Source organism: Acipenser ruthenus, chromosome 18, assembly GCF_902713425.1.
Source record: "Acipenser ruthenus chromosome 18, fAciRut3.2 maternal haplotype, whole genome shotgun sequence".
Taxonomy (NCBI): domain Eukaryota; kingdom Metazoa; phylum Chordata; class Actinopteri; order Acipenseriformes; family Acipenseridae; genus Acipenser; species Acipenser ruthenus.
In genome coordinates, this window is record NC_081206.1 from 16,150,748 (window position 1) to 16,171,938 (window position 21,191).

At 39.2% G+C, this 21,191-nt stretch overlaps 1 protein-coding gene across 19 annotated transcripts in view; it reads right to left on the reverse strand.

Moving 5' to 3' along the window:
- The window catches only part of LOC117421522 (gephyrin), a 206,974-nt gene that overhangs the window by 121,012 nt on the left and 64,771 nt on the right, over positions 1 to 21,191 (reverse strand). For all 19 annotated transcript variants that reach the window (XM_058991305.1, XM_058991310.1, XM_034036033.3 and 16 more), the window contains exon 2: positions 19,520 to 19,598. In XM_058991305.1, the coding sequence (XP_058847288.1) occupies positions 19,520 to 19,598 (79 nt within the window). The remainder of the gene's footprint in view (positions 1 to 19,519; positions 19,599 to 21,191) is intronic.

The following is a 21,191-nucleotide window of genomic DNA, read 5'->3' on the forward strand; positions in this document are numbered from 1 at the left end:
ATGCCAACATGATTAAACGTCTGCCTAACAATAGAATGGAGTCTATATAGGCCAAAGTGCTCAACTGTACTTCCTTATTTTTAGTTAATGAAAATCCACTGAATTATACAGAACATAGTTGCTTTCATCCTGTTTCCTAGGTAACAATTTCTACCTCAAATGCGTGAAGTCTGATGGATTTGAGAAGCAGAGATGAGGCCGCTGTGGATGAGATTGGGCTGTACAGATTTCATTCTTCCACACTTTTAAACAGATTTATTTTTGGAGCTGGCTCTTCTTTTCAAGATTGCCTGTTTAAAGTATTATCAGCTTTTATCCACAAAGGTTAACTCATTCAAGGATGTTGTTTCAACGTCTGTTATAAGTTAATATGTGGTGTGTAGGGTGTCTCAATGTTTATGAGTTGTTTAGGTTTGGGTGTGAAATGATTTCTGTTATATTCCGTGCACATACTGACCTATTATAAAATCACAAAGACGAAGCTTATACTCAGAAAACAAAAGTCGTTTTTTTTAACTTTAAACTTGTGCTGTATGTTTTATGCATGGGATGACAGCTAATGCCTCATTTCCACTGCCTTTCCCAGGTATAGCTGAGCTGGCCGGTCTAGGTGAGGTGTAGTTAAAGAAGGCTGTCTGCGATCCAGTGTTATTTTGTCAGGTATAACTGACCGAGGAACTAGCAGTGCAGCAGTAAAAGGCCACACTGTTATTAATCTTTTTGTATTCAGTTTTCATTTTTTTATTTTATTTTGACACTAAATAGCAGTGCGATCGCTCCCCGGCTGCCGCAGTATTTCCGTGAATGTCAAACACTTTTACAGCTGCTCTTGAATGTGGTTTAGTGCCCTTGAAGAGAGCTGTAATTTCCTCTGCCTCTGAAACTGTACTGTCTGAGGTGTAGCAAAGGTATAGGTGAGTGTCAGTGGAAACGTCCTCCAGCTACACCTCGCCCAGACTGTCCAGCTCAGCTATACCTGTGGAGAGCTAGTGGAAACGTGGCATAAGACATACTAGTATTTAAAAAAAAAAAAAGTATTATGTAATCTATATTTTCAATATAAAAAACAGGGATATTTACAATATGTAACTATCTTTAACAAAAACAGTTTAATGAATATCAAACTTTATTTTATTCATAAATACTGACTTATAAAAACTACTGTGCACCCATTTTATAACACTGTAGTTGGGAGCCATAGTTACTAGACCATGTTACTTGTGTTCCTCCTTATAACAAGAATGCAAGTGCTAATGGAATGGAATTGTGGGGCAAATGGGAGCCACAACCATGTCGCCTTATAAGTGATTCTGTAGTATAAAGGAACACCTTATAAAAGGGGGTCCACTGTAATGATTAGGACAGAAAATACAACAATATATCACTTACCATCTCAGACAGCTGCGCAGATTCTTTATTGAAACATCATTAAGAACGGTTAATTGTGCAGCAGGTAAGCCTAGGCTTTTTGTGATAGCTTTCAATTTATGTGACACTGAAACTTTCAATTTACTTCTAGTTTCTGACCACCTGACTGATTGGGTGCTGATCATATCAAAACAATGTAATGGATCTCTACCTATCCGCTGGTGAGTTAATAATACTGACGTCAGCAAAAGACACGTACTTAAAGACGTTAGTCTTTGAACCATGAGGCTTATGGTTGGCATCCAGCCATTGCCTCTCCATTCAGTTCAATGGGCTGAGATGTGAAGCCACTATAGTAGCACCCTATGGGAAAGGATCCTGACCCCTGGTAATTTAATATCTGTGGTGTTTGTATTATGAGCTGAAGCTCATACAGTATGTTGGCTTGCGAGACACATGACTCTCTAAAGCTGCTGCAGACCCTGCAGGATGTTGAAACTTCTGGAGCTGGGGTATGTGGACCCGCACTCGTGTTTATGCTCAAGGGCGAGCTTTGAATAAACGTACTGTCTGCTCTTTGATAACATTCGGGTCAACCTGCTAAACAAATGGACCCCGGACAGATAGCGGCCCCCAAGGAAAAAATGCAATGATCTAACCATACTGTCATCTACAAAACTGTTAAAGGGAAAGCCATTTAAGCTGCAATAGCCTGATTTGCTCGCATGTGATGGATATGAAAAATAAATAAATAAGATAAAAAGCAAAGAAAACCTCCCTCTGATTGATGTTCACCTTTAAAAGGTAAAGCTTGAAAGCTGGACTGCTTCTGTAACAAGCGAATAGGTGTGCTGTGGTCATCCATGTGATGTTCATGTTAATGCCTCCCTCCCCGAAGCAGCTGTCTCCCAGCTCTGGAGATGTGAGATGTTACCATTAATGAACCCCCATCTGTCCCTACCTTCCACAGCAGACCAAGGGTTTCATTAAGTTGGGTTATAACAAATGACTTGCATATAAAACCATTTTAGGTGATAAACCCTTTTGCTGTTTACCACATCTTCAGTAATTGCACCTTACTGTATGCAAATCCCAGTTTACTCTTTTGGACTGTAGTCTAACAATGAAATAACAGACTGTGGTTTAACAATGAAATAACAGACTGTAGTTTAACAATGAAATACAGGGCTCTAATTCTTTACCAGTTCACTCTTGAAGGACACACATGTGCCTCTCCGACTGTCATGCTTGGGACAAGAGCAGGACACGATGCGGATCACGACATGATATGTATCATGACAAAAACAACAAAGTGATCATTAATTACTGACAATGCTAACGAATACAAACTTAAATGATATGGAGATAATGTATTCATACCAAATATAAATCCCATTTATTTATCATTCAAGAACAATTTGGAAGCCTACAATTAGCTGTGCAGTGTGAAGATTAAAACTACATTTGAATACCAGCCCCTTGATTATGCTAGTGACCAAGCCCATATCCTGTAATTAAGATTCAAAACTCTATTGTATTCATGCAAGCAATTATATGCTATAATAGTTCAGTGCTCCCCCTTTACAACACTGCAGACGGGAGACAAACTTTAAAGACTGTGTCATTTGTGTTCTGTCTTATATCAAGAATGAAAGTCCTAGCGGAAAGGCATTATGGAGCAAATTGGAGCCGTGATCATGCTACTTTATAACTGCTAACTGGTATTACATATGTGAGCAGGAGGATGATGGGAAATGTATTTCTGAGAGATCCATGCAGGTACATGGGAAGCCATCTTGAGGCAGGGAATGCAATTTAAAAGTTTAAAAAAGGGGTCAAAATGTTAAAAAAAAAAAAAAAAAACAGTTGTAGCAACACAAGGGAACATGTAACACAATAAAATAAAAAGGTCCTTATGTGCCCTTTAATGTCAACTAGAATAGAGTTCCACAAACGAGGACCACAACAGCAAAAAGCTCTGGCTCCACAGAATTTAAGATGTTTTTTGGAACAAATAAGAGTTCTGCATTTTCTGATCTCAAGGAACGAATAGGAATATACATTAGTAGTTCTTGGAAATGATGGCCTTAATCCATGAAGGACCTTATAAATTATTACAGCAACTCCAAAATCAATTCGGTAGATCACTGGTAACCAACGTAAGGACCTAAGCACTGGAGTAATATGTTGAGAAAGACGAGCTGGACAAGCTGAATCCTTCTAAGTTTAGTGACAGGTATACCAACAAACAAACAAACAATTCCTTCTAGTGTCCTTAGACAATGAGGTACATTTGACTAGGTTTCAAATTCAACCAGATGTCTATAAACAAGTTTTTTTTGGCGATTCCTTTTTACTAGGATCAGCTAATATATGTATACAACATATTTACACTAGCTTTCGAGACCACAAAGACCTCCCCTTCTTTGCTTTCATATTTAAAAGGGTAAAAATTAGCAAAGAACTGTAAGATAGAGAGAGAGAGAGAGAGAGGAGAGAGAGAGAGAGAGAAAGAGAGAGAGAGAGAAGAGAGAGAGAGAGAGAGAGAGAGAGAGAGAGAGAAGAGAGAGAGAGAGAGAGAGAGAGAGAGAGGAGAGAGAGAGAGAGAGAGAGAGAGAGAGAGAGAGAGAGAGAGAGAGACGCTTCAGATCCATTTACTCTGGAGTGGTATAAATAGCTCCGCATTCAAGGAATTGATGACAGCCTCCCAGGATGATGAGGCTGAATTAAATAATAATTAGTGATTATTTCACGAAACAGTATTTTAACGTAGGCTAAGGATGACAAAGCAAACGCTTCTCTGGTCATGTTTACTTTCTATGTGTGTTATTAAACAACACTACAGTACATGTCAAAATGTAAGTCATTAGATGTACTAATCGGGACACTGATAATGGGGATTGCTGCTTAAATGGGATACAACTCTGGGGGACGGTTCTTCCCAGTGGTATTTATGTCGTTTAATTGGGAAGTCACTTTGTTTAATTGGGGTACAGTATTTTCAAATGCTGAACAGAGATTGTTTTTCAGAGCAAGACAGGTTTGCGTAGCACAGTGCAGTGAGTACATGATTACGCTGTGACTTGCGGAAAATGCGTAAACCACGTTGAACTCTTGAAGGAGGAAGAGTCTCTTGTGGTTTCTCAGGCTGCTGTTGCAAAGAAAGTTGGCATGTCAACATCGCAGGTGCGACTAATTTTGTTTAGGAATATAACAAACATTGACTTGTATTTTAAATTATATATTTAACATTTAATTATAATATGATGTGATTTCATTCTTTTTCTTTTCATTAAGAATAAAAAAAGTGTGACTAAGGTCGTTTCAGCTGCCTCTCGTTTAATTGGGACAGCCACGATAAAATGTCGCCATCTGTACTCTCAATAACTTATACTAAATAACGTTATGACCAAGTTTCATGACAGTTGGGTAAGGGGTTCTGTGAGGTGTGACATACATACTTACATATGACCACCTCTATTATATACCCCTCGCATGGGATTTCACCCCAGGGGGATAACAAAGCAATCCGGTTAAATCTACTGCTCCAATACTACTGAGCACTCCACCTGTTAGAGGGTCGACCCGTGTATTTTCTTACTAATCACTTTCTACATTTACATTACATTTGCTGTATGAATTAACTGCTTCCTGGTACCTGTGCTGTACATCACATTGTCTAATTGCAGCTAGATTATTGGAGATCAAGTGATATAGGAAGCAGCTGACACTTTTAATCAATGCACTTGTCTTTCTGGTATCTGCATTTTCCAGTATAAAATACAAGCACAGAACCAATCTTGAACAGAATTGAAACTGTGAGAATACAGTTAGGGATAATCAGTGGTAGAAAATAAAAAAAATATTTGAAAAACCTTGCTTAGCACTCCTTTCAACCACAGTGCTCTGTGAAACTATCAACTTTTATTAAACTTCATTACAATATGTATTAGAAATCAACATATGTTTTGCATTTGTTCTATGGATACCTGTAGTATGTTCATTATTATTATTAGTAGCAATACTTTACATTGACAATATGTCACAATAACAGTAGTACTACTACTGTAATTTATCATTATGTAGATTATTTAATTATCTTTCTTTCTTTTTTCTCCTGCTCTGTATTTAATTTTCTCTTCTTCATGCTGTAAATCCAGTTTCCCAAGATGTCATCTACTGCCTCTCTATCAGCATGTAAAATGCAAACACATCTGCCACATTCCCGCAATTAAACAAAATCTACCCAATATGCTCCCGTTTACCCAAGTGACGTTAGGCAAGCCACAGAAAACAGCTGCTTCTTTTTACCACTGAATGACTAAATTAATCCTTTAAAATCAGCTCTTGATTTGCATTTTTACTTCACAAGTTTATGCCTGAGCGCAGGGTGTTCAAAGAAGAACACAGGTTCATTAAACAGGACAACATGTCTGTTAGTAACATGCATGCCCAACTGTGACTGTAATACATTACCAGAGCTACTTGTAAGCATGAGAACATAGAACTCCATGAGCCAATATCAACTGCATGTACCTGTAAACATGTCCCTAGACTCGTAACCAATGCTGTAGCACAATTGGAAAAATTGCTTCTATCGATGGAAGTAAAACTATATGAAGTGTGACAGACTTAGGTACAGCGGCCTTAACTCTATCTCTGCCGTTGGGGTATTAATTATTTATGCACATAAGGTGTCTGTCGTATGCACATTTTTAGCTGAATCTTGAGAATCGTTCGTCCAATCGTTTTGAAACTTGTTTGGAACATTCTTAAGCATCAGTTCTTAAGGGTGCAGCGTCTCCTCATGGAGGTGGACTTGCACATGAGTTATGTATCTTCTGACTGGCTGGGCTCATTACATCTCTTCCTGAACTGCTCGCCTAAATTAAAGGAAACTTGGGCATCGGGATGGGAAAGGGTTTGTATTTTCTACTCCCCTGTAAGGTGTAATGAATTACTTTTGAGCCAATTCCTAATTTGCACAAATGGATTTAGCGACTTCACTTAATTATTCCACCAAAACGTTGAAATCAGACCCATTTGTCCATCCCTATACTGACATTCTGTGAATACAGAGAACTAATGAAACAAGATCCAGATTGCCATTTTAAAATGTTTTTGTAAGCATGTAAACCATCTGCAGCTGGCCAACTCAAGCAATAGGTGAAAAAATAAATACATCATTTATTAAAATAAACCATCATCAAAGTTAGGAACCATTTCTTCACAATTCTTTGTAATCTGTACACAACACAGCATCCACAACACAGCATTATAAAGAGCAATACTGATAAGACTGATGAACACAACACTATACAAAATAATGGAAGCTACCAAGAATCTAATTGGTTGCAGTTGCAAATTAGTATTTCATGTTGTTGACTTTAAGAACGTACAGTACAAGTGCACTTGCACAGTGTGAGACACAGGGAAGACCTGAAATGCTGTCTGTTTGTTTCTTTAACAATCCCATTGCAGAAGCCATAAATCTGAGCTGGCTCTGCAGAATTTTCAGCTCCAGTTTAACTATTACTGTAAAGTTGAATTGCCCCTTATACAATTACAAATGAGGCTGAGCTGCAATTAGGACCTATCTTTAGATTTTAATTATTCTCTATATTTCCCCTCTTTTGGCAAAGGCAACTGCGTTATCTGGGAATAATTAGGGGTCGCTAATGGTGACGGAAACCGTTTATAGGTTTCCAAAGAGGAAAGCAATAAAGCAGACTGCAGGAATTGCTGTCAAACCTCATTTATTTTTCATTCAACTTCTGATGCTAAATGTGAGCTGCTATTCCCATCCAGGCAGAGAGAGAGAGACGGTTTATCTGGAGGGATGTCACCTGACCTCAGCGCTCACTGGTGCACGACGATCCCCTGACTAAATGTCAATGTATGTTTCACAGCGGTGGCTTCTGTTGTCCCTCGCCAGGCACACGGCAGGGTCTGTAAGCCGACGGCAGATACAGTTACCTTGGATTGATCCCGGTCTTACTGCTCTGGTGAGGTTGGATTGTGAGGATGCATTTGAAATGTCTTTGATGAAGTGTACAGCGTGTGGGTCTGTAATGGTTTCTAGACAAGCACATGCTCTACAAGGTGTGTCCTCTCTATTAGGAATCACAGCACAGTAAGCTAGCTCTTTGAGACTGCAACAACGATCTAGATACTGCAAGAAAGGATTGAGAAAGAAGAGCAGCAGATTAACCCCCCCAAAAAACACACCAGTTAAATGTATCCTGCTCTACACTATTGTCTTGTACACCACATAGAAAATAACAATAATATTCACACTTGTGCAGACTGACCCTGCAGTTTGTTTTTTCAATAGGACTGATACTCCTGGAGCATTGTAGCCATTCTGTTTATACAACGTATGGTGGAATAAAAACAGGTTTAATCATGCTGTTGTTGGATTTGAATGAATGCAAGGTAGATTCCAAAATGAGATCTAGTATAAAAAAATTAAATAAATCATGTTTCAGCACAGAATATGATAAAGTTATTCAATGCTGCACTGCCGTGTATTGCCAGCAAAAGAAAACAAAAAAAGTTAGCACTCACTAGATGGCGCTGGCTCTTAACTATAAAGACACTCTGGATGATCTATCCTATGTTACATGTCTATGGTAGACGACTAGAACTGAAGAGTAGCTCCTGAACTCCCTTAACACACTAAAAACACAAAGAGAAATATAGTCTTTGTGTACCGGTAATTTCAAATATGAACCACAGAGATATTGTTGCTAGAGCTCTAAACAGGTAAGGAATTTCATTTGGATTACCACTCCACTTAAGAGTTTTTTTTTTTTTATTCAAATAGAAAATACCATGGGTTATTTTCAAAGACTCTAGTCTTTAATTAACTCTAAACATTTGAAAATAGAACCAAGCTGGTCTCTTAAGCACTCACTCATGCCGTTTCATTCTCATATTTTAACAACAGCATTCCTGTTCTTTAATGATCAGGAGTCAATTAAAGACTGCTGCATTGTGGATAGCAGATCTAGTAATTCTAGTTGTTTAGGGGGGTTGCTCACTCTGTAAAACGTGTTCTCCATTTTAATGCACACAAACCTTAAAAGGTACCTTTTGTATATGCGGAATGACAGCACTGTGATTCATTACATTAGTGTGTCATCTTGAGATAATATTGTAATGGAAATGAAGTGACAAGGCATGTATAATACATCTGCATTATGTGAAGGCTGTCTCTTTGCAAAATGTCATCTGGCCACTCAAAGCAGTGGAGGAGGGAAGGTCAGTGTGATACTTAAAACGGTTCCGAGAGTACAAGAGTAAAATCCTTATTGCCAGGCGCTGGGGCTCGAGATGAATGGGAGGTGCATTTAGAATGCTTTCCTTGTGCAGCCAATTAGAGATTACCTCCCTTTGTAATGTCTTATTGTGAAAGCAAAATACTTTGTGTTTCATTGCTGATGAATTTTCTCATAGTATCCAAATAAAATATGTAGTACTGTTATATACAGCATTACGCTTACATTGTAAAACTGGGCAACTTCTAAAATAACCGGTAAATGTTACCAGCTGATGGGTCAGTTTATAACATGACAAAGGAAATGTTATAAAGTATGTTACGAGTAAATGTATAAAGAACATAAAACGTCAGGCAGGCAAAGTTAGATTAATGTGTCGGATGAGGTTTCTGCTTGTATCAGAGTTTGATTTCTCTCAAATCGGTAATATGATATAGTGTGCGTGAAATAATCTTTACTCTGCAGGACATCTTTCTTTCCTTAGTATTTTTAAAAAATGTCCTCAGATATAAACATTCTGTATATAAACGGCTGTACTACAGCACATGAAGTTATTGGGTACGCAGCAGCAGCAGTTTTTTAATTTTATTTTATTCCCAAGCCTTTCATAAACTAATCCCTTTTTACCAAGATGGATTTACATGTAACCACCATTAGAAAAGTTTCCCCTCCTCAAAGAACCTACCCTCGACCCCAACTCCCTCCAGAGCTACCGTCCTGTCTCCCTCCTACCCTTCCTCTCCAAAACCCTCGAGCGGACTGCACACCGCCAGCTCTCTGCTTTCCTGTCCAACCACTCTCTGCTTGACCCTCTCCAATCTGGCTTCCGCTCTGCTCACTCCACTGAAACCGCCCTCCTGTCTGTCACCAACTCACTTAAGTGTGCCCGAGCTGCCTCTCTCTCCTCTGTCCTAATTCTCCTCGACCTCTCTGCTGCCTTTGACACTGTTGATCACTCTATTCTACTATCATCTCTCACTGACCTGGGGATCTCTGGCACTGCTCTGGTCTGGTTCTCCTCCTACCTCTCCAACCGCACTTACCAGGTAACCTGGTGTGGAGCAACATCCACACCTCACCCTCTCTTAACTGGAGTCCCCCAAGGGTCAGTCTTGGGTCCTCTCCTGTTCTCTCTCTACACCCGCTCCCTGGGCCCCCTCATCGCATCCTATGGTTTCTCATACCATTTCTATGCTGATGATGCTCAGATTTTCCTCTCCTTCCCCACCTCTGACTCCACCATCTCCTCCCGTATCTCTACCTGTCTGTCTGCTATTTCCTCCTGGATGCACTCGCATCACCTCAAACTCAACCTCTCTAAATCTGACCTCCTTTTCTTTCCCTCCTCCTCCCCCTCCTCTGATCTCTCTATCTCTGTTCCTCTGGAATCTACCACACTCTCTCCCTCTTCCTCCGCTAAGAACCTCGGAGTCACCCTGGACCCCTGCATCTCTTATTCCCAGCACATCTCCACTCTGGCATGCACTTGCCGATTCTTCCTGAGCAACATCCGAAGAATCCGACCCTTCCTCACCAACTACGCTACCCAGCTCCTGGTCCAGGCCCTGGTACTCTCCCGCCTAGACTACTGCAACTCCCTCCTGGCTGGCCTCCCTGCGTCCGCCACCCGTCCGCTCCAGCTCATCCAGAACTCTGCTGCCCGCCTGGGGTTCTCTCTGCCTCGCTTCGCCCACGCTACTCCACTACTCCGCTCACTCCACTGGCTCCCGATCACCGCTTGCATCCAGTTCAAGACTCTTGTACTAGCCTACAGATGCCTTGACCAGACTGCACCCAGCTACCTCCAGACCCTCATCTCTCCCTACACCCCCACTTGACCTCTCCACTCCGCCTGCACTAGAAGACTGACTCTACCTCCGCTACGCTCCCCTGCCTCCAGAGCCTGCTCCTTCTCCACCCTTGCTCCGCAGTGGTGGAATGACCTTCCTACAGATGTCAGGACTGTCCAGTCCCTGACCACATTCCGGCGCCTCCTTAAGACTCACCTCTTCAAACAGCACCTGTAGAACTCCTCTGTTTGTATCCTGGGACACTATCACCCTTCATGTAAATGTGCTTTATTTTGCTCTTATCTGCCCCCTATTTTACTGCATTTAATCCTGTACTTCAGAATACTGTAATCTGCCAAGTGTTTAACCTGTAGTATTTTGTATTTAATCATATCCTGATGTAACTATTACTATTTAATCATATCCTGATGTAACTATCACTATTATCTGCTGTATTATTTAATTGTGGTTTGTCACACTTGTACTTTACTTGAACAAAAGTTATTGTATTTCTTGCTCTTATTGTATTACTTGTATTGTAACACTTGAAATGTATTTGCTTACGATTGTAAGTCGCCCTGGATAAGGGCGTCTGCTAAGAAATAAACAATAATAATAATAGTAAAAGCATTGCAAAGTGTAATAAAATCATAATAAAAGCATGGTAAAGCACAGGTAAGAATTGTAAAGCAAAAAAACAAAAAAAAACAAAAAAAAAAACATGGCAAACTATGGTAAATTATGTTTATAACCATGGGTAAAGAAAGCAAACTTTTATAAGTTCAGTGAGGGCAGAACGGTACAGCGCTCTGGCAATGTAACAATAGCAAGCATATGTTTTGGCACGTTGGCTGTATTTCCACTTTAATCTTTCTGTATCCATTCAATCCCAGATCTGTATGTGTTCGAGTCAAGATCCAATACGTTTCTCAAGAAACAGCACACCAATTAGTCAGGGAATCATTGGTGAGAGGATACAACCATTACAGGGCTGTGCTGACTATTACTACAAAAAAATTAAAAAATCATTAGCCTTCTGCGTATGATATTCCCACGTAATGCATTTAAAACACAGGTGCATGCAGTCTCACCACCATTTTGGATCTTTGGGGCTTTAATTAAATTCTCAGCTTTGTTTTTAATGAAAGATACCTCCCAAATGCCAGGTTTAATGCATTTTGGCCCCAATTAACTTGGCAATTAGTGGAAAACAATATGGAAGCACAATACTTTTAAACAGAGAGCAAAAAGAAGAGAAAGTGTGGAAGCTCTAAATGCACCCGAGTGTGTGCTGTGCCATGTACCTCCATTTTCTTATATACATGCTCAACCTTTTCCAGTGCTTTTTCTTTTTTAGGTCACAGCGTGCAATCAACAAAGAATATCTGGGGAGCATTTGGGTCCTGGTTTGATCTCGTTGGGTAATTGCAATCCCATGAGATCCAGTCATACAGAAGCGGGTTAACAATTGAAATGTGATTCAGTGCAGTAATGCTTCATGAAACTGCCTCAGAAAACACCATAAAAACAAAGTGACCTTTATTAGAATAGAATATACTTGATTGTTCAATACTATTTAAACAAAGACGAAATCAACAGAACATTTTTTAGGGTCCTTGTTCAAAATGTGGGTCCTTATGCACACTCTCTGTCTGTCTGTCTGCCTGCCTGCCTGCCTGTCTGCGTTGTATCAGTATCTTAGCATCTAATTGTTATTATAATAAAACCACTGAGATTCAATCTTCAGCCAGTTTTCTAGTCATTTCCAGGTAATAACTGGCGCGGCAAACACTTTATTATTTGAAAGCAAGAAGCTTTTGAGGCATGCAAAATCAAATCTATTTAAACTGAATTAATTTCTTTAAACCATTAAGTTTGCACTGAATCTGCATTGGAAACCTGGTTAAAAATATACCCCTGATAGATAAAATCTGTGTTTTGCAGTGTTATGGATAGAAGGGTAGAGGGGTTAAGAGCTCAAATCAGCCGTTAATTTCCTTTTTGACATGTACAACAGCACAGTACAGGAATAAGAAAAAAGCACACAGAAAAAGACTAGCACAAAGATTCTCTCCGCCCTCCTCTCTCTCTGGTGCAGTGACTCAAGGCGCAGATCCTCATACTGTCAGGCTTGCTGGGATTCAAACCACATCAAAGACAAGGTGGGAAGGCTTGTGGCTGTGTATTCAGGGGTTATGATATGAATGCAGCCAGCCTTCACCTCCGTACCCATCCGCTGCAGGCATGGGCACTGGACACTCTCTCCTGGACACCTCACCACAAACACAGGTCACCGGGGAAGCGTGCCCCAAATTTACAATAGACAAGTCTGCACATTTTTTTCTATCCATAAAATGATACAAAGGTAAAGGTAGAAGAAGCTAAGTCAGGTAGACAGTGAAGAAGGCACTGGCCGAAACATATGTCTGCTTGACTTAGCTTGTTATAGCTTTACCTCTGAATTGCGATTGAGGGTTTTGAAGCTGATAAAATGATGCAAAACCAGGAACAGTTTTAGAGTGATGGGCTTCAATTGCACTGCTGTACTGAGTTGTTTTCGTTTGGTAAAAAGGACAGGGGCATTTCTCCTTTTTAAAAATAAATCAAATAAAAAGAAAACTCGTTTAAACTGTTTGATGTGGTCCGAGCTGCGGTTGTTAATCACTGCCGTTGAATTCCTAATGATCTCAACTTTAACTCTGTATTAACCCAGCTGGTGTTTCCCCTTCAGGGCAATTTAAACACCTTGTTAACTTCACTGCACAACAAGCATTAGGGGTGAAACGATTCACTAACATTGTCATATACACGTCACGATACAATACATGTGATGGGCCTGATGGGCTACTTGTATGCGTAATAAGATCAAATGATCATTTAATGATGGACCAATTTGTTAAAAATTAAATGAGTATGCATTGAAACACACTTCATTCTTCAATTAATGAGTATCACAATACAAACGCTATGATACATTGTGTGAAGAACGTATCACGATTCATTGATACACCTTTACGATTGTAAGTCGCCCTGGATAAGGGCGTCTGCTAAGAAATAAATAATAATAATAATAATAATAATAATAATAATAATAATAATAACAAGCATGTCAAGACAAATCACATCTCTCCATTAGATGAAAAACTGGATCATCATGACCTAGAGTATCAGCATGGAAGAACGTAGGCTTGATACACAGACAGATGCACTCACTTCCCCCCCCGATTCTGACCCTCTCAATAGCTGGTGCTAAAGAACTTCCAAACCAAGTTTCATCACAACTGAATAACCGCTGCTCTAGCTTTATGGAGGCTGTGTGGTCCAGTGGTTAAAGAAAGGGACTGGTAACCAGGAGGTCACCGGTTCAAATCCCACCTCAGCCACTGACTCATTGTGTGATCCTGAGCAAGTCACTTAACCTCCTTGTGCTCCGTCTTTCGGGTGAGACGTAATTGTAAGTGACTCTGCAGCTGATGCATAGTTCACACACCCTAGTCTCTGTAAGTCGCCTTGGATAAAGGCGTCTGCTAAATAAACTAATAATAATAAAAGTCTAAAGCCTGACAGGGAATATTTTACACACACCCAGTACAGATTCTGTGGCAGAGCATGCTTACAAGTTTAGGGTGGTGATGTTAAGATCATTGTTTAAATTTCTCATACCCGAATTATAATAATCACAGTTAGGAATTTGTCAAAATTCCAGCACATCTTTGCTTCAAACTGCACGAGGAGACATCTCTTATCTCAGAAGTATCTGACTGACAGATCACTCGTATTGAGGGGAACACCTTTATTCCTGCGCTCTCACAGCTACTTTGAAAACAGCTTGGCCTTATTTACAGACGTACTTTGATCTTTTAATTTTATTTCCGTTGCGGAAATGTAGGAATTGCTCAGGTCACATTTGCTATTCAGAATGAAAAACAAAAAAAACAGAATACCAACACAGCATAAAACCTTTTTCAGGTAAGGAAAACATTTTCAGATTTAAAAAAAGAATACATCTACAATACTAGGGAGGTTAAATTATAATACCAGCTCCTTAACCCTATCATACAAAAAATAATGAAAACAGCTGAAAAAAAAGGGTGACAGTGTTTCTTCCCTGCATATGCAATTACTGTATTCCCAAGCCAGCCAAAGCACTTCTGTTTCATATGTGTTCTATTCCTGCAAACATTTGCATTCTTCATCTGCCTAAATACAGCTGAACAGGAGGCTTTCTCTCTCCCATAAGCTAAATATACCTGAACAATTCCCAGAGCGCTTGAAAAGCTGCAGCCCGGCTTCTGCCATGCATCAAGGGCATTTGTTTTATTCAAAGTGTGATATCAATTTCTGTTCAATGGAGACTGCCTTAGCTCTAGCTCAAGGACGAATCACCCACAAAGACTGTGCATTACCTGACCTTGGTACTCCAAGACTGTAGGTTACTATAAGACAGTGAAGCCGAACGTACTGACTAATGTACTTCTCAGTGTAGCCAGAATGCATGTCTAGTCTAGTAGGTTTCAATTTCTTCTAGTTTTAACACATCACTTAGGACTAAGTGACATTGAGCCCTGAAGTACCTATGGGTTATACAGGTCTATTTACTTAATTTGTGTGACATATGGACAGACAGACAGATAGCCAGGATCTTTCATACATCGCCTGTCTCTGATACTCCATAACTTGTGCTTAAATATGCCGTACTCAAGTTTCATCATATTAAATACAAAAAGAAGCATATTAGCACTGTGCAGCACTAAAATGCTTCCCCACCCAACAATCAGTCATGAGGAGTCTTTTCAGAAGGTATTTCTGAGTTAGTAAGCATCGCAGATAATAATCTAAGCTGAAACAACAACAGGGAATCACACAGAACACAGAATTACAGGATACAATTACACAATTAAATATTAAGATGACATTAAAAAACATTAAAAAACATGTCCTTGTTCATTTGGAAACGCTGGATGATATGATTTAGGTAAAAACGCACTGGATTTAGGGCATGAAACCAAACCTAGTTTTCTTTTTATACAGAAACTTTAACTGTTCCTCTGGGCTGCACTGCATGTCCTTATTATGTCTGCTATACCTTCTATACATCATGGTGTATTTTGCTAAACCTGATAGAGAATTCCCACTGAAAATAAATCTTGTAGAAAAAAAAAGTTGAGTAAAACACATATAGGGTATAAGGGTCAATGCAATTCCAGTTAAACTGCCAAAGCATCAGTGGAAATGAACTTCAAAGCCTGGATCATTTGCAAGTTTGGTCTCTCTTTCTCTCTCTCTTCACTCTGCAACTCAAGGAGATTAAAACTAAAGTCAGAATGATATTTAAACTGAAAGCAAGAAACTGTTGACGCCCAGGGGAACAAAATAACTAACCAGGGAAAAAGACAAAAACCACTTTTGACATACTAGTGCAGTTCAATTTGAGCATGCTGTGGTTTGCGGTTCGTGTGGCATTACCAAAACAAGAACATTCCCTGTGACACAACAAAGTGAGGTGAAATCTACAGAAATCAAATAAAATTCAATGAAACCTTGCACTTTCTACTGGAGAAAAGTTGTTTTCCAAAATGAGCAACGATAACAAGGACCACGGGACTTAAGCATGAGTTCTCATAATTGCATATTGTAAACATTTGTATCATTTGAATAAATTCAACAGATTATCAGATCAGAGTGTGACAGATGGCCTGACATGCAGATAGACCTTTGATCAATGTATGATGGTTCATATTATGAATGACGACACTGAAATTAAATAAGAATAAAATAGAAACCGAAGTGTGTACAGTAAAGCCCCAAAGTTACAAGCACATCGGGAACGGAAGGGGTCTATTAGTCTGAAATGGCTGTAACTCTGGAACTACTGTAGTGCTTTCAATTACTTATTGATGTATAATAACACAAGCCAGTAACAAGCCAAGTAACAAGCCAGGAGAGCTGTGTTTAACTTCTTTCACATAAACCAGGAGCCCTGCTTCTGGTTTCAATGTGTTTGGTTGCCTTGTCAGTAAGCATGGGGTTCAGGACTTTGGGGTTCTACAGTATGTTGTGTTTAGAACAGCAGCAGATAACATTACAGTAAAGATTTGTTTTTGCTTTTAAAAAAAAAAAAAAAATCTCAAATTTCAGTTTCGGACAGTCGATCAGCAGCTAGTGTATAAGCTGCAATACGATGAGCTCTGCTCTGTATTCTTACACTGTGGCCCATTGGGGGGGGGGGGTTCTCAGAATCCAGAAGTTTCAATCCTCCAAGGGCCCGGTGGGACAATTTCGATGGGATTTTTTTTTTTTTTTTAAATGTGTTTAAAATTAATTTTCACCAGGATAGCTCTGTTAAGATTAAAACCCCGATTCCAGGACGCTGTACATGTTCACACATCCCAGAGGCCCTCGAGACCTCAGGCATGAGACTCCTGGAGGAGCTGCGTCTTCACAAGACGAGCCAGGAGGGAGCTGCAACGGCCTTCCTGACGGGGCTGCTTCACGTCGACTGATGTTTAAATTTAATTTACAGCAAGTTCTCTTTACCAGTCCTGGGAAAAATATTCAGATCTTGTTTGTTCCTAATGTATGAACACGTTTTTTTTTTTTTTTTTCTATGATATTTTTTTTATTGGATCTGCTAACATTTATTAAAAACGATATAGACTATCTTTCAAGATCACAAAAGTCTTCAGGTGAGAAGTGGAAGTTGCAAATAAATAAAATTCTTCTCACAGACTCGGAAGATTAAGATTCACACGCTTCAATACCAAGAAAAAAGGAAACCAATGCATTGATCACGTCCCACGTATTTCTCTCCTTTGTTCAGAAGGTAATGTGATGAGGTTCAGGGTGTATTTTACTTCCAAGAGATTGGTTTACTGGAATATGGTAATACTTACACATTTATAACAAATGAAAAACATCTTTTTCCAAGCTGTGTGTTTTACAGTGGCGAGCTGGGGAATAGGTCTAAGCAGAGGATGATATTTCATTGGGATTGTGCATCCGTTCAAGTTTTTGAATGAGAAGGATTTAACCTAAACACACTGGTATTTTAATAATTTGATATTGGATTGGTATTCTTGTTGAGTTTATATAAAAACAGAGGGAAGCATGAAACAAACTCACTGTTAAGAACACTCCTGACTGCTTGAATGCATCCCAAGCTCGCAAAGACGCTCCTCGAAAAAAGTGACAAATGGGATTCCTAGGAGTCTGCTATCAATCACACAAGATACAGCCCAAGCGATGCTACTGAGGTCATGATTTATTTGAGGAAAGTCAATGAGAAGTCTCCATGCTGGGCTTTGAATACAAACCAGGGTACAGCACATGAATTGAACATTCATTTCACTTGTCATATGCTGAACCCATGCAATTATGCTTGTCAACATCACTTTTTAAAGCATATATGTTTCGTCATGGAATATCTTTTGTATTTATTTTTTTGCATTTTATTTTAATGAGCTAAACAGTGGCTGACCCGAATACAGCAGCTCAGATTTATGGGATAATTTCATTAGCTTATTTAGCATCACTCAGTTTAGAGTTTAGAGTCTATCATTGAATAAGCATGTTTGATTCAAGGCAAAACTTCTTAAATACTGTACGTTTCTAAGATGTAATAAAAATAGAACCAAGACAGAATTGCAACCCAAACAACACATGGAGAAGACAATAATGAATATTTGCAAATCCTAGCAATTCTACCACTGTTTACATCATTGACCAGGAACACTTAAAAGACTCTAATGTGTATATTTTTGAAAACAGAAATCTGTGATAATGTTGCCATTGTCTGCCAACGTGACAGCTCTTCATTTGTCTGACTTAAAAACACAAAACAGATTCTGCATGGTTTGTGCAGCATGTGATCTCTTTTTTAACACGCATGTGTCACATTTTTGTATTATTACGTATTCTGCTTAGAGACACATGTATAAACATGTGTTATTCTATGAACGGAGGGACCTTACAATACTTCCTGAAAGTTTTGTTGAAAAATATTGACGTTTGGGCAAATTACAAGACATCGTTTCACCAGAGTGATTGCGATGACATAATACACATTTGTTCTCAGGGTCTTTATAAGCAGTAATGGACACTACTGTCGATTATTTTCTCAAAATAAATATTTATAAATGAAATAATAGTTCTTCATTCCATCATTATCAGTAATAGAAAATAACATGTATAATATTAAATTCATTAAATATTATCTGCTTATATCCACTATACATGTTGTAAAAACATATATATTAAACACATGACAGAATACATGCTCTAATATCACTATAAGTTGGACACATTGGATTTACAGTGTTTTCTCATTTTGTCTTAGCTGTAAACAAGTTACTGTGTCATGTTTTGTTTCTGCTGGAAACATCTCCACCCGTTAAAAATGAAATGCCTGTCTCAGTGATGTCACACGAAGAAATAAAAAACAAGCAGGCAGTGAAATTCAATCCCTCCCCTATCCAATGATATGCGTTAACAAGCTGTACTGCAGTGTGGCCCAGTAAGTCAAAGAAATGAAGTGTGTTTTTTTATCGTGTTTACCCTATCACGGGCCCAGAATGACACTTCAGTATGATCGTGTTTACACAATCACGGTCCTTAAGGGGTTACATTCAGAGAGAGGAGAGAGACAGAGAGAGAGAGAGAGAGACTGCTCATTCAACTTTCCATGCAAAAACTTCTGAATACAGAAACATCCGTTCATTAAAATGCCCTTTTCTGGCTTTGATATTGTTCACAGACCGGCCTTGCCAGCACTGACTCCGACATTTAATGTCTCCTTCTATTTATTATCTGCCCTTCTCTATAAAAGCAATCATTCATGATGACCTTATCTATCCTTCCTTCCTTCCTTCCACCCCCCTCAGAAGGCAGCTTCGTCTGGAGTCACTTCTCCATGTCTCAGACTGGCCGGGGTTCAGCGCATGAAGAGTATACTGTCACTTCAATAAACTGCTCCTAATTGTGTTTAGCAAAGCGTCTTGTTAATAGCGGGCGTGCGCTCGTGTCAGGCTGGCTCAGGCTGGCTCAGGCGGGGGGTTTGTCTGACCCCGGTGGGGAGGTACTTACAGAGACGGATCATGAACAAGGTCCTTGAGGTTTATTCCACTGCGGTCTTCAGCAAGGTTTCTGAAGCAGCTGTCGCTTACTGCAAGAGATTAAAAACAAAATGTGTGAAAAAAGGTACAATGTATGAAACGTTCCCACAGACTATTCACCTCTGGAGGCCCAGGTTCGATTTCGGATCAAGCCACAACTGAAAGATGTTGCTACCCTTGCCACTTTGTCCTGTGACTTTCTGTTTTGTGGTTTGTTCCCAAATTAAGTTCAGTTTGTTTGGAAACAAAGCCTTGCTGTTCTGTTGATATGAGTACTGCGTTGGTGTAATGTCAATTAAATAATGAAATTGTATTTTTTTTAATTTAAGATCCAGTTTTTGTGGTTTCATTTAAAAAATAAAAATAAAATTAAAAAATAGAGTAATGAAAGGCTTCTTATAATGTTTTATCTGATTGGTTACCAAAATTCCCAATATGTTAAAGTTTAAACATGTTTAATTAGAAGGCTTATATGTTTAGGAAATGACTACAGTATTACATTACTGTGAAGCATCAATAATTTACAACATTCAATTATCAACTGTTTAGTAGTCTGAAATCCTTTTTTTTTTTTTTTTTCTGGAGCTGTGTTCTTGCATGTTGTCAACAATTGTGCAGATGATTATGTGAGAATGCAGCACCAGACACCTGGAAATGACACTAAGGAACACTGCAGGGTTTATTACAGTATACACAGTATTACACAGTAACTTCAAAATCATATGAACTGATCAGTTTTTTCACATAAATATAGGCAATAGGCTACTTTTTCCCCATTTGCTGACAATCACAATACAGTTAATTTAGATTCAAGTATATATTTAGACACAGTATATATTTTTTAATATTATTTAAGTAGTACCAGAAATGTCTGCATAAAATATAAACATCACACAAATAGATAATGTAGTTTTGATTATTGAATACTGTTGTATTCAGGAGATATATTTAAACATGTTACATCACAGCTCTTGCAGCAGCTGGAAGAAATATTTCAAGGAATTGTCTTTGTCGTATTTGTTTAGCACATTCTCTGGGGATCACAGCTGAAGCGTTCATGTCGCGACCCCTGTCAGGTAATACCTGCAAATTCTGCTAACACTTAATACCACGATACTGAACAAATCAAACACTTTGGAACCCAGACTCAAGAACGGCTCCTCTGTCTATACAACTCAAGCACAGCCAGTCAAAAAATTCCAAAGATATGGCGACATGTTCATGTCGTGGCATTCCTGAAGCCAGGGAAAGATATATCTGATCCATCTTCAGACCCTTTGTCGAGTTGAAAGCAAAGCCGATGGCGACGAAAGCAAACCAGCCGACTCAATAACAAAACACTTCATTCATGCAGACGATCTGTGCATAACACCCCAAAACACTGACTTTGATTATGTTGAAACAACTCTAACTGAGGCGCTAACAGGACTAACTTCATACTACAATAAAAACCAATTATGCGCCAACCCAACAAAAACACAAATCTGTGCCTTCCACCTGAAAAATCACGAGGCCAACCGTCATTTCTACGTCACGTGGTCTGGGACCCCACTATCTCACTGCCTGAACCCAGTCTAGCTTGGAGTTACTCTTGATCGAAGCCTACAAAGCACACATCACGAAGACAAAAGCGAAAGTGAGCA